The following is a 15,028-nucleotide window of genomic DNA, read 5'->3' as shown; positions in this document are numbered from 1 at the left end:
AATATGTCGATGGTATCAGTTACAGATTTGCCATGGGACTGAAAAAGAGCCAGCAATGGGTAAAAGTTTTGGATGTTCTGATTAGTGCAGAACAAATTGGTACAAAGCCACCATGATTTATGGCAGATAGCCTGTGTTCATATAGCTACTCACCTGGGGCAGATACTTTATTATCATGCACAGACTAATCCTTACAACAATCTTACAGGGTAGGTCTTACTCATTAGAACCACCCCCCCCCCCCCAACCCTGGGGCTTTAAAACAGTATTAGGCATTCAGCAGAAGCTAAATAATTATCTAGGAAGCAGAACAGAAGTAATGAGATAGAGCGAGCTCCTAAGATGAGTTCATCCCTCCCTATGCTGTAGCCAAGTCTATAAAGTGTAGTCCTCAGCCTAATCTAGGCTTGAGGTCAACTTAGATGTTTGAGGCGTCTGCTCTAGTTTAGCCAGAGCTAGAAGTCCTACGGGAAACTGAATATCATAATAACCACGGGTAATATTCATTTAATATTTATGATGGAATCCTCGATCTTATTATCACCCTCAGTTTGCAGAAGAGGAAATTAGGCCTGGAGAGATCAAATAATTTACACGAGTTCGCAAGTTTATAAAAATTTCAGAGTAGGAATTTGAACTCACATTGGTTAAAGTCCAAAACCCACATACTTAACCACTATGCTAAATTGCTTGAAAACACCTCAACTCTCTCCCTAATGAGCAGGACAATTCTAATTTCTGATGTGTTTCCTTATGCAATTCACTCTGAGTTCTTTTTCCTCTCAACTGCCAGTAGAAGCTGTCAAGTGAATGCCCGTGAGCAAAAATTTAGGAACATCCTACTTGGCTTAAAAAGGACTCCAGTGAGTATTTAAGTAACAGTGCCATCAAAATTCCTCCAAGGCTGTGATGGTCACTCTTCTTGCCATGTTTTTGTTTGCCAACATTAAGAAAAACCAAAAAACCCAGAGGAGAAATGCCTCCCATTAAAGCAGCCTTCTGTTAATGTGTAGTGCAGGGAAGTTTGTAAGAAGAGGTTTAATGAGGTCTCAGTTTTAAAGCTGAAACAAATGTCAACATTTGAAAACCAAGGGGGTTCACATAAAAATCCAGATTTCTGGCTTCTCTTAAAATAGGAGATCTGGCAACCCTGGGCAGGCCCTCCTACGTGGCAATCACAGGCTGCATAGAAAAACAGCTGCCTTCTCCATGGGCCATGTGCCCTCTAGTTTACCATGCTCCCCAAAATGATCCTAATTAACTTACTTTGGGCTCCCTTGACTCACAATCACTGCCAGGCCACAGCCGAATATTTCTCTCCATTATTTGAATACCATAATAATAAAAAATGGACTTAAACTCTGAACATGGCTTAATGACCGAGAAATCAAGTAGAAAAGTCTGGTGAGGAGTGTGGATAGGTAAACAGCAGCTGATAAATGGCATTGACCAACTAGCCAATCTGTCTTGAATACTTGGGAGTCAACCTTGTTCCACTGGCCTTACTGAATTGTGGGGAACTTTACTCTCAGCCGTCCTGTAATATTGGTCTGTGGCTAGTTGATGCTTGACAGGACTGCTAGGCAAAATTCTAAGATGATCCCAATGGCCCACACCCTCACTTCTGTGATTGTACTACATACAGTACATCCATCCAAAGATGGAGAGATTTTGCAGATGTAATTGAGGTTTCTAATAAGTTAATCACAAGGGAGAGAAAACGGATTAATTCAAAAGGGGATGGGTCTGATTAGAACAAATGAGCCCTTTAAAACAGGGTACAAGCCGTCCCTGAAGTCAGGGGCTCAAAGAAGAGACACTCTCCAGAAGAGACACTTGAAGAAACAAGTACATGGGAGTTTTACAGTTGCAAGGGAATGAATTCTGCCAACAGCTGAGCTTGGAAGAAGACTCCAAACTTCAGAGGAGACCACAGACCTAGGTGATGTCTAGACTGAGTCTTGTGCAACCCTAAATAAATCCTTTCAACTAGAACGCAGGTAAGCCATGTCTGAACTCCTGACCCACGGAATGATCTGTGTGATAATAAATGTACATTGTTTTAAGCTGTTATTAAATTCGTGGTAATTTGTTATATACAAACATAAACCAAATATGGCATCCGCCATCATTAGTTGTAATAATTCCAGTAGCCTCCACCTTTTAAGGGACCACCAGGTGCCAGTTACTATGCTTTGCATTTCTCAATACTATCTTAGTTTTAATGCAGACATACGGAACAACTTGAAAATATATTCTTTAAGTTTATCTCAATAGGATATATTCATTAAAAAAAATCCAACAAATAGATATTAGAATATAAAAGGGAAAATGACATAAGATTCCTTTCAGTAGTTTCAAAGCATGTGTCTTATTTCAAATATCTTTTCCTTCAGTTTAGCATGCATCCTAATTCCAGATTTTCTTTAATACATGAAAATTAAATTAGAGTGCCTTTGTACATTTGAAGGGCCGTGCTCATCTAAATGACAGCTGGTTACAAGAAGGAAGGATCAAGGCAAGAATCCTGCAGCCTGTTTATGTGCACATGCGCACAAGCAGACATCCACTCTTAAGTCCACGAGAGGCAAGGCTGACAATTAGCATTAAAAAGGACGTGGATATTCCCCTGGGAAATAAATGGGGCTGTGTTCTTAATAAAGGGGCAGGAAGAAGAGACTCTGTGAAGGAAGAAATCGTGCAGGCTGAGTACCTTTGATTGGAAAAGATGAGAAAACTGAATTAAGATCTTAGTCCTAGATGACAAATAGGACAACACATGAAAATTTTATCCCAGGTCGGTTTTTTAAAAATCCCTCTCGACACATCTGTGTGATCAATTTACAATGTATTCCTATTGCCATCCTTGATCTATTAGTTTCTAAGTCCTCTGAGAGAGCACACTTACTCGCTTGGAACTTTGTGTTATTGTTTGTGCTTCGAATCAGCTGAAATGCCTTTTGAAATCCCACTGCATGCTGGGTAGGACTGTCCAAAGACTTGACGCTGCTGACGAAGGTGGACATTTTCCTTTTTGTCTCACTGGTGGCTGGAGACAGGAATGTCTTATAGCACTGGTCGAGTGAGCACGTCCTGACCGTGTCGGCCACAGTCAGCACAGAGATCTGGAGGGCAGAAAAAGAAATCTTGTTATCTTATCATTTGAAAGTTTTTGTTTGTTTCTTTGTTTTTTTTTCCTAATTCTGGAAAAGCCCAAGAACTGAGAAGGCCTACAGAACAGTTTCTGAGAGTTTAAAAAATAAATGTTTGGAGGCATAAATCTATCCAATTTGAAAAGGATTAGTTAAGGATTGGTAATGGGGAGGGACTCTAGAGTTTGTTTTTTTGTTGGTTTGTTTGTTTCAAGATGAAGTCAGCAGTATGGTGTTGTCCTATAACATTAAGAATAAATGTTGCATGCAGGGAAAAATCTTAGCAAGTACTAACCGTCTTGGTTTTCCAATTGGAGGTGGGGTGAGGGTAAAGCCACAGAGTGTTTTAAGCAACTAGATTAGTCAGTAAAACCTTAGGAGCTGAAAAAGTCAAAATGATGAAGCACAAAATGTCCACACGCAACAGATTATCATTAGCTATAAACACACCTGTCTCTGAGGTATCCTAGAGATTAGGACACCTCTAGAAGCCTTCCCTTATCCCACACTTCTCATAAATGTTGAGATAAAGTTCAGCCATCCACCAGCATCAAGCCCTTGTCCTTTTCCCCCCTCAGCACACAACTTCCAGTGTGAAAGTCACAGCTTATTGGATATCTTACCAGAAGCCATGAAGGAAGAAGCACAAGACTTGGCTTGGTGGGGGCGATTGTAAAAGAGATTTGGAAACCAGAGTCGGTAGCTGCTTGCTCAAACAAGAATAAAAACCAAACCAACTCTCTTTTCCCAAAGTCATTTTAAATATGGATTTAAAAATATAGATCATAAAACATAAAGTACTTTTTGAAGGGCATTGAAGGAAGATTCAGTTGCCACAGGGGTCACTGGGGTAATGGTCACCTTATCATGTTCATCGATGGCGCTGAGGATGACCCGGGCAGCATCCTTGGCGATCTGAAGCTGGGTGTCCGTGACAGAAGCCCCATGGTCCAGGATCACTACTATGTGCTTTGACTGTGGCCGGACCGTGGAGACGTAGATAGGTCTAGAAGGGGGAGAAGCTCTCTGGGGTCAGTCCTGGTTTAGGTAAAAAGACCTCAACCTACACAGCTGTGAACACTACAGATGCGCAGGCATTTGATGTCCATGTGTTTTTCCAGGGATGGCACAAGGATGGAGAGATCAGCTGGCAAGGAGAAATGGTATTGGTGCACTGAAACACTACCTTGAGACAATAGTAAACATAGAACAGGGACTGGTAACTTAGGTCTTCCAAAGATTAAAGCAACTGGGAGGAGATCTTAAGAAGCAAATTCAGTTGGTGGAGCATGTGACTCTTGATCTTGGGGTTGTGGGTTCGAAGCCCACAATTGGGTATAGAGATTACATAAAAAATAAACTTGAAAAAAGGGGGGGCAGCAAATACTTTGGGGGCTGGCCTTTTCAACATACTTGAAAGGCAATGCTCTCAGCTGTGTGTGGTGATACTGCTCAAGGTTACCCAATAGTCAGCTACAGAAAATGGAACTGGTGGCCCTTCGGGCTGCAGAGACCGCCCAAGAGGGAGAGGACGGTCCACTCGCCCATGCCACGTCCTCCTCTGCAGACGTACAGAGTGGGGCTGTGCTAAAAGTGAGGCAGACTGGGATCCGTGAGCACACTGGGCAGCCTTCAATAGCAGGTTTGGTTTGTCTCCACCAGACAAAGCTAACCGCTTAAGAGGGCCCTTTCCTTTCTGTACTAAAGCAATTCACACAGGTCAGCCACCAAAAGGCCCCTTATCTGAGCATTTAAAACCATGCCATCAAATTTGTCCAAGCCTGTGATAGCAGCTCTCCTTGCCAGGTTTTTGTTTGCCAACATTAAGAAAAGGGGGTGGAGGGAGGGTGGGGAAGGTCCAAAGGAGAAATGCCTCCCATCAAAAGCAGGCTTCGGCTAATGTGCAGTACAGGAAGGCTTGTGAGAGAGGTTTAATGAGGTCTCTATTCACAGTTTTAAAGCTGGAACAAATTAGGGGGAGCTTAAGAAAGCAAGTCAGCCTCAAGAGAATTGTTTAGTGACACCCCTAAAACCTAGATTTTTCCATGAAATGTCAGATGCCAGTTGAGTCACAAAAGCCTGGGCACAAATTAAGAAATATAGGCAAAGTTCAAAAAAAAAAAAAAAAAAAAAAAAAAAGAATCTTTCAAAATCTGGCCAAGTTTACACTTTTGTTCTCAAGCCAAACGTCCTACATTAACCCTGAAGTACCACCGTACTTTCACTAGTCAGTAACATTAAGCCAGTAGGGAAACGGAATAAAAGAATCCAGGAGAGATGGCTACAGAAATGAAAGAGAAACCAGAAAGGAAGCAAATCTGACTATCCCAACACGGACAACCATGTCAAATACTGAACTCTGCACATCTTCCAGGCAAGGTGAGTGAATTAAAAAAACAAGAAACAAAAAACAAAAACAAAAACAAACCTAGCATATCTCCTTTCCAACTCAACCCATATGAAATGAAAAGCAGAATGTGTTCACACTGTCACAATAAGTTGTTAAAAAACTGTTTTAGAGGGATGTGTAAATAGTAACATTAAATGTAAAATCAGGGAATCAGTCCCCACAGCATGATTTGTATCCACGGGTTCCTTTCTTGTGAGCTCTGAAAACCCATTCCACATTTCAAAGGATGTAGAGAACTTGCAACAGTTAAGTCAAGTAAAGAGCTGGGAACAGCAATCTATGAGGGGAGGAACCTGGATTACTACTTGGCCAAGGGAAGACAGCCTTGAGGGTTGGTTTAATGCAGATTCAGAGTGGATATGCATGAAACCTTCCAAGTGGAGGTGAGTGCTGATGATTTGTGACAAGGCCCTGCTTGTCCTTCTGGACTTTCCCTCATGGGTGATTCATTAACAGCAGCATGCCAGTCAAACTATCTTCTTAGAAGTAAATGCAAATTAGATGGTTCATGGGGTCTCTGGCCTCTCCTTAGATGAGCCAGACTAGACCCAAGGTCATGGCTTCTGGTCTAGTCTCTAAGACACTGAAGTCTTCAATCAGGATGTCTAGAGAGGGAACAGAAGAGACCATACCAACAACACAAAGATCTTTCTAGGAAAAGCACAGGAGAGGTATTTTCCCTGGGGACAATTTTAGACACAATTTAAAGTAAAGATAAAGAGAGGCTAAAGGGATGGCTAATTCAGACTCCGAAAAATGGCATGAAAAACGAACATCTTGCACTAGCTCCCGATTTTCTGGCATCAAACATCTGACACTGTGAAGGGAAGCTGTAGGGATTCAAAAGGGAAGTACCTTTGCCTAAGGGGTTCTGTAAATTGATGAGTCTTGTCATACAAATGAGCTCACCATTACCACCCTTCTGGCTAAACGGTACACACTCCACTCATTTCCGTGAGAAGAGCAGGGATGTTAACCATCTTCAATCCAATGTGTTCTGGACAACCTTAAAACTTCTAGTAGCTCAGATTGCATGTAAATTTCAAAAAGATGGCTAAGCGCATTGTCACAGAAAGGAAGGCTGGGAATCACAAAGTCCACTCTGAGACAGGCTATGAAGTCATGTAGGGTGGCACTTTAGAGAAAGGATTATCATTTCTGTCTCATCAAAGATGCCTGAAGCTCAAAACAACCTGGGCGCCTCCAACAATTTAATTTCTTTAGTGAATATTTTGTTTTCTTTGGCTTGTTAGACAGCTTATAGACAAACTCTGGGCTTTATCATTTGCCCTTCCTAGCGTTTCCATAGCCACACATGCTCAGTGGTGAAATCATTTCAGAACAAGTTCCTGAAATCACAGCTTCGAGGCAGAACCATGTATGTAAATGAGGAGTCTCTATTTCACACAGATGACTCTTAAGTAGTAATTAAAACCTTAGCATTTAGCAAGCAAGTCAACATACCTACTCCGATGCTCATAGCTGCCCTTACACCGGAACTTGTGTGCTGGGAAAACAGTGAAAATTCCTTCTTCCGAACTGAAATATTGCCACTTAATTCCAGGGTTGGATTTCAGGTTGTCTGCAAGAACTGGAGTGGGGAAAATGAAATATAACCACCAAATCCACAGGTGCAGGCAGGCACTGCTCCTTGGGCATCTGTTTTGCATAAACTGCTTGTAGTATGAAGAAATCCCACTAGATCTAAGGCTGTAAATTTTCCACTAAACATTTTCTTTCTGCTCCTTAAAAAACACCCATGAATAGAAAAATGTAATGAATGCTTCAGTCAAGCGAAGCTATTATTCTTAACACTGCATGGTGACACTCTATGTCCTGGAATATTTTCCCAGCATGAATGATTCATTTGCACTAGCCTCTCCCCTCAGTAGGTTCGTCCCTGTTGGACCAGCATACACTTGCTGGCTTGGGGTACATTCTCTAATTGTGGAAAAGAGTGACATTAAAGGGCTAGTCTCTAGAGGGACTAGACCCATGACCTTGACCCCATTCACTCCACAATGAGGAAAATAGCACAGATGGTACTTGAAAGGTCAGAACCACCATCATTCAGTAATCGCTTATAGAGTGATTCTAATGTGCCAGTACTGGGATCCAGGCTTTCCTTCATGTTATCTCATTTAACCCCTAAAACAGCTGTATGATGAAGGCAGTATTATTATTCCCTACTTTGGACTTTAGAACATATGCCTAGAGGGGCGCCTGGGTGGCTCAGTTGGTTAAGCATCCAACTTTGGCTCAGGTCATGATCTTGAGGTTCATGTGTTTGAGCCCCGCATCGGGCTCTGCACTGGTGTTGCAGAGTCTGCTTGGGATTCTCCCTCTCTGCCCATTCCCCACTTGCACACTGTCTCTCCCTGTCTCAAAATAAATTAAAAAACTAAAAAGAAAAAAAAAAAGAAAATGCGCTTAGAGAGCTTAAGTGATTTGTCTAAAGTCTCATCAGTAAAGGATCATGTCGGGATTCAAGCCTGGGTGTCCTGGTTCCTATGTTCTTACCACGCGGTATCGCCTCCCTTCCTATGTACACTGTATCCCGCCGATGCCACTGACGTGCAGCAGGAATGACAGCTACCTTACCGCATGCAGACCTGTCCCCAAACCTCCATGAAGCCTTGCTTATCCTCTCCCTTCTCTGATGCCCTTCTGACTCTCTTCCCCACTAAATCAGTTACAAATTATACACTCACTATGTGTACGTTACTGCTTTATGTGCTGCAGGATACACACAGTTGAGCAAAAACCAAGCCCTGTTTCAGTAACTGATCCACCAGAAGACTTACATAGCAGGTCATGGGGCTGAAAGCAAGGGGAGGAGGAGTCTGGGCAAGGGCAAAGGCAAAGAGAAAGCGCGAGGCGCATTTGACAAGAATGTATAGAAGCTCTGACCGCCACGCGGCCACCCTGGAGTCTGGTTCAGAGGTCGGCAAACTCTTGCAAAGATTCGCAGAGTCAAGAACTCTGGCTTTGCAGACCGAGCAGTCTCTGTTGCAATGCATCCGACTCAGCAGCTGTAATGCCATAGCAGCCAGGACACGGACAGCCGTAAGTGTGAGGGTGTGCCAATTAGAGTTTATTTACAAACAATCAGCGGCGAGCTGGATTTGGTCAGTGGGCCTTCAGTTATAGTGCTGGTCCCCTGACTGCACTGTGTGTGATATGCACTCCACGGAGGGCCTAAAGCATGGTCAGTGCCTCACGCTTTCAGCGATTACCCCACCAAACATACACTGAGAAAGTGCAGCGTATTTTATCCTCACAAAAATTCTAGGAGTAACAAATTATTATCCTCAAGTTACAGACCAAGAAGCCCTCTCAGAGTTTCCTGGCCTCCCTGAGGGCTCCCCTCGGACAAGACGGCAGTCAAGCACGCGTGACCACAATGCCGGTGCCCGTCCTACTCTGCCAGGCAGAGGTCAAGGTCAACACCTGGACTCAGGCGACCACGCTCTCCCTGGAGACCCATGGCTGAGGTGAGTGCATGTCAACATGGAGGCGGCTCTTTCTCTGGGGGTCTGAAGCGTTCGCCTTGATCTCATGTTAGCACTGGTCTTGAGGCAGCCCTGCCGAGCCGGCAATAGAAAGGCAAACACTGCCTTTGGAAGTAAAGCTCAATGACCTCATTTAAAAGTAACATCTGTAACAATAAACAGGCTACAGTGAGACTATTAAAAGGGGAGCCAAGGAGAGCGAGAATGTTTTAAAAATAAATCAGAATTCATACAGTGCATGATACATTTAGTCTCCCCACAAAAGATCATTTTGGTTCCTTATAATCATTCCGCCACTAGAGCGTAAGTATCAGGCAAGGTTCCTCAAACCCTCCTGCTGAGAACTCCTTTGGCATCTGATTAAATTTCATCCATTATTCGGTACTAGCAGAAGATGATGGATATGATGGTAATGAGGACCCCAGGGCCCAGCAGCAATCTATCACTGTGGTGTGAACCCCAAATGGGCCCCTCTCTGACCTAGATGTGGAGGTGACTAGAGGCCTATTTTCCACACAGGCAACCCAGAGGCAGCTTCCCCCATTCCTAGAAGTTAGTGAGGTGTTGGGGCCACTGGATAACTTGGGCCGGGGTGCTGCATGCTCGCTCTTTCCTCAGAAATGCTGGACACTGTCCAGGAAAAGGCTGGGCATACGTCCAACCTGCCGGCCCACGATGCACAGTGTTAGGTTTTAGGCTATCAACGGGTAGGACCTGTATTCGTCTCAACTGCTCTGCACACCTAACTCAGACAGACACATGTGAAGGTGGCAGTAAATGGTTTCTTCTTCCCTGGAGCTTCTGCCCAATTGGAAGCTACTACAGTCTCTGAGATCCTCCCGCATCTTACCTCTCCCACCTTCTGGTTAGAGTAATTACTTTTCCGGGTAACTTTTCGCTCCTCCATCCCCAGAGTCGGAGATCCTTGAGGACAAGTTCTGTATCAGAGTCACCTCTGTGCCTTGAGCAGAGATGCCCAGTTCTCTTCACATCAAGGTGCTCCCTCCGTGAGAGCTGCAGGGTTGAAGTGTGCAGCATACAGGCTGGGAGCCTCTGCTCAGAAGTACTCTTTCTCAGCCATCTGTGACACGTTTGTTTTAACCAACTCTCTTCTAATGCCAAATCCAATTAAAGATCGATATCGTGACTCAATCAATATAGAGCAAGGATAACGATAACAGTGGACGCTCTGTTCTCCCAACACCACTGCCAGCGTGACAGGCACAGAAATAGGTAATTAGAGAGAGAAAAAGCCTGCTTGTCTGATGATTTCGGGAGATGATACATGTCAAAATATATCAATTGTATGTTCCACTTGTGAAGTTTATGGCCTGTCAATTATGTCTCAATAAGGCTGATTTGATAAGACAGTGAAAGTTTACTGAGCATCGTACAGACCAGTTTTACACACAGTGTGCCGATTTTCATAATTACTTTAGGAATTTGTTATCATATCCGTTTTACAGATGCTGAATGAACTTGCTCAAGGGCAGAGTCATGATTTGATCTAGGTGTGTCTGCCTCCAAAGCCACATGCTCTTTCCAGAGCACGACAGTGCCTCTACGAGGTCAGTGAATAGATGCTGAATGCATTGGCAATCAGCAGATTGAAAAGTCTCTTGAGAGGCAGAATATACAAATGTTGGTGTTTCTCAATCAAAATAACCAGCTGCATTAGTGTGTAAATATACAATGTGAATAAATTGCAATTAAGAAGGCACGTGACAGAAAGGATAGGACAATGGCAAGAAGACTTAAGCTAATGTGAGCATTTAATCTTGTGAGAAAAAAACAAATGGCTGAGCTGCTAAAACTGGCCCACGCCAGCTGAGCAGTCCAATGTCACGGGGTTCACCACTGACCCCACAGGCTGGCTTAGCTGGAAAAGGGCACAGACACATACTGTAGCTCAGAAGGCAGAGTCAAGCTAATTATAACACTCAGGACTCTGAGTGACACTAAGCCATTAAAAGCATATTTTAGAGAATAGAGTTTTTATGCAGCTGAGAAACTATATCACTGAGACCTCTTAATTATTCTGTAGGTGTTCAACAGATTGGAGGGGTCTTTCACTGTCAATTTGAATAAACATAAGAAAGCCCGTTGGACACAGGCCCAATGCTATTTTGCACTATTTAATTTGGGTTGGCACTTAGGAACTAGAAGAAAGATGCTGATAAATCAGAATGGACTGGGAATAGGAAGCCACGGATTTTGGTCCCATCTCTAAGACTGGCAAACTCTCTGACCTTAAATCTACTCAACTGTACAGCATCCAAAGGCATCTTTCTAAAATGCAAATCAAATCCCAACATGGCTTTGCTGAAAACCCTCCCAAGTTTCCAACTGTGCTACAACTCACATTGCACCCAAAACTGATAAGGCCCTGCACCATCTGGCCCCTTCCTACTCTCCATACTCACTTTATATATACATATATACACGTATATGTATATATATGGAGAGTACGTATATATATAAAGAGAGAGAGAGAGAGGAGAGAGAGAGAAAATGAATCTTAAGCAGGCTCCAGGCTCAGCGTGGCTTCAGTCCCATGACCCTGGGATCATGACCTTAGCCGAAATCAAGAGTCAGACACTCAACTGACCCCACTCCAGGCGCCCCGCTCTAACCTCACTTTTACCCTCTTCAACTCACTACACTGTATGTCAAGAGCTACATCTCTCAGTTCGGCAAATGTGCCAAACTCTCCACACAAGGTGATCCTTAGCCCGGAAGAACTCTTTTACCGTCTCAGAGAGACCTTCCCTGACCGCCCCCCGCCCCCGCCCCCCACCGCAATTATCCTCTCTCATAGCTCCCTGTATTTTCCTTATACCAAAAGTTAGTAATGGTCAGTGTACTGATTTTGTGGCTATGTTTCAGGTCTCTCAGGCAGACTTGCCATAAGCTCTGTGAGGGCAGGAGCAGAGTCTGGAGCCAAGTTCATCACAGAGCCTGGTGCCTGCCTCGTTTTAGGAAGCACTGAGTCGCTAACTGCTAGATGAACCAGTGAATGATGGCATTGGCCAAGGCTCTTCACCTCTGCCCCCAATGAACTCTCACAATGTCCTCTTCTCTAGTCTCTATGTGATGGATCTGGATGAGGTTATTTCCATAGATCCTTTAGAAACCAAAGAGAAGTAAGAAGGGTAACGAATGAGGGTCAATAGGAAGGAAGGAAGAGCAAAGATTTACAATTAGAAAGAGCAAATTTCTAACGGACTTTGATCAAGTTTATGCAAAAAAAAAAAAAAAAAGGAGGAAAAAATTAGTATTCTTACTTCCTAGTAACTTAGAATAACTTGGTAGTCAGTACTAAGAGATGATTATTATTGACCCAAGAGTAAGGAAAATGTCCAAATAGGACCAAGAAACATTTAGACAGAATGAGAGAGAAAATTCATATTGGCCTTTAACAAACGAGGGGGTTCCCGTGACAACTCCTTGTTCTTTAAAGGAAAGCTCTGTTCCCCAGGTCACTTTCTGCATAGCTTTCAACAAATTTACTGTTTTTCTCTCATAGTTCCTATGTTAATTCTAGCAAAGACAAATTCAAAATACCTAATGGCTTATTTTTCTTGAATCACAACACACAAATTGTTGTCGGAAAAGCAGCTAAAAAATGTTCCTTTCTGAGGTGTCTGGCAGGCTCAGTCGCACAGCACGCGATTCTTGATGTCAGGGTCGTGAGTTTGAGCCTCACGTTAGAGGTAGCGTTTACTTTAAGAAAAATGTGCCATTCCCCTTTATAGGCGTTCTTTATTTCCCATTTATTGAGTCTCAAGATTTGTCTGCATTCAGTGTAGTATGCTGTCTGTGGAGAATTCTAACATATGGGCTCCAGATCCCATGGCCCCCAAATATTTCCCTTCCAATTTCACCATCTACATCTGACCAATTCTTCCATCAGCTTCTCTAGTCAAAATGAAACCATGTCCCCAAACTCCTTGACTGCCCTTTTTACTGCTTAAACCACCAGGCTGATGAGAAATAGATGGATTACAAACTGCTTGTAGTTGGGCTGTGACTTTGGTTTTTCCTGATGGTATTATCCACCAAAGGTAGAAACACAAAGAAATTGCTCTGTAGTAGAAAGCTTGCCTCCCACCTCAAGGAACTCTGGCCTTTCTGATGCCCAGCCCAACACTACTCAGCTAAACACACAAAGCTATCTACCTCCCACAGCTTGCCAAATATAAGATACAAGAGCTGTCCTAAATACACAGAATGGCAGGCAGGCAGGCAGGCAGGCAGGCACGCACACACACACACACACACACACACACACACACACACACACACTTCCCCAAAAGACCAGAAATACAGAGCACATTTCAATAATATTCTGTGCAACAGCAATCATTTTGGAGGGGAATAAAACAAACATTTTTAGGACTCCAAACCAAATTTGTGGCATTATACCCTGTATCACACCTTCCAGTTCCTACTCCTAGCTCCCTTCTAGAGCATCATTTTACCACATATTCTGGAGGAGCCATATTTCATGGACCCTCAGACACTGTTTATATGTTCAGGAGTGGTAGGCATATTGAGTATTTGGTCATGTACCAGGCACTTTGCTAAGTCTTTTATACAGATTATCCCAGTTAATTCTCATTACAACCTTTTGAGGTAGGTTTAATTTAGCATTCAGGTAACCAAGGCATATAGAGGTTAATCTTTCAAGTGTCTGACAGCTAAGCAAGAGCCAAACAAGAGTTGAAGGCTTCCTGTGGAGCTTTACCAAAGAGATATTATTATTCCCATTTTAAGCTAAGCATATTCTGCCTCAGGAATGGAAGAGTGACCCTAAGCTCTGACCCCTGAATGGGCTCCAGGCCATGTAGCCCAGTGATTCTTCCACCACAATGACCATGCTAGTAAAAGGCCACTGCCAAACTTAATGACAGCTGACCCAGCTAATCCCACTGTATTTACTTCAGTCTAATATGAAGGAGAGAACATCCTCAAATCTCTGGTTCTGCTCCAAACTCACAGTTCCTTGTATCCATTCTAGGTTATCTACATAATGCAAAACTCACCATTCCATTCTGTCCTTGATTCGGTTAAGACAGCCTGGTCATGGGCTCAGAGAATCCAGAATAAACTTCTGGGGCAATCTAGGATCAGTGTAGGACTTACTACTCTATCCCCTTCCTTTTAATAGACCACACCCAGAGGACCCAAAGGACCAGGTGATCTCCAAACATTCATGGAAAGGGTAGGAGAAACTTTGAACAGAGTTCTCAAAGCCTAGCTGATTGTCACAATCAGCTCTTGCAACCTACGGATTCCCAAGCTTTACCAAGCACCATTTTGAGTGGCCAGGTCTGGGCTGGGTTTTTTGACAAAGCACTCCAGGTGACTCTGATGACTGGAACAAATGGACCAAGACATTTAACTCCATTGTCCCATCTGTTTCCTTAGTTCTACTTTCTTCCTAGACTGACTGTCCTCAGCATATAAACATTTTCAAGTTTCCCTAACTTAAATGATTAGCAATAGCAGAAACAATAGAACACTTCCTTCATGCTATCTCTTCCCTAAGTTATCAGGGACCTTTCCCCTTGTTCGCAGCCAAACAACTTGGAAGAGTGGTCTACAAAGATTCTCTGTTTCTTGCCATCTCATTTATCCCTCATCTAGCCATTTTGCTTATGCCATGGCCATCTCTCGACTGCCCCCTCCCACTTTTGGAAAACATGTAATAGTCTAGCCCGGTTTTTCTTTTTCTTCCAGGCTAACTACACTTCCGTCCACTCTCCACAAAGCTCTCTGGCTTATGCTGCTTAAAAGTCTGTCAGCTTGTTGACTCCAAGCTAAAAAACAAATCAAAACCAAACCCAACCAAAACCCAACTCCTCAGAGTAATATACAAGTGGTTAAAAATGAGCTTAGTGTTATCTTCATTTCCTGTTACTTACTCCCTCTTATACAAGGATACCGATTGT

General features: G+C 43.3%; 1 protein-coding gene across 1 annotated transcript in view; it reads right to left on the bottom strand.

Moving 5' to 3' along the window:
- Window positions 1–15,028, bottom strand: part of CACHD1 (cache domain containing 1) — a 209,480-nt gene that overhangs the window by 50,647 nt on the left and 143,805 nt on the right. The window contains exons 5-7 of the mRNA XM_042952006.1: window positions 7,027–7,153; window positions 4,014–4,158; window positions 2,909–3,125 (exon numbers count right to left, since the gene is read on the bottom strand). Coding sequence (XP_042807940.1) covers window positions 2,909–3,125; window positions 4,014–4,158; window positions 7,027–7,153 — 489 coding nt within the window. The remainder of the gene's footprint in view (window positions 1–2,908; window positions 3,126–4,013; window positions 4,159–7,026; window positions 7,154–15,028) is intronic.

Source organism: Panthera leo, chromosome C1 (genome assembly GCF_018350215.1).
Source record: "Panthera leo isolate Ple1 chromosome C1, P.leo_Ple1_pat1.1, whole genome shotgun sequence".
NCBI classification, from domain to species: Eukaryota; Metazoa; Chordata; class Mammalia; order Carnivora; family Felidae; genus Panthera; species Panthera leo.
This window is presented reverse-complemented; position numbering and strand designations above follow the sequence as displayed.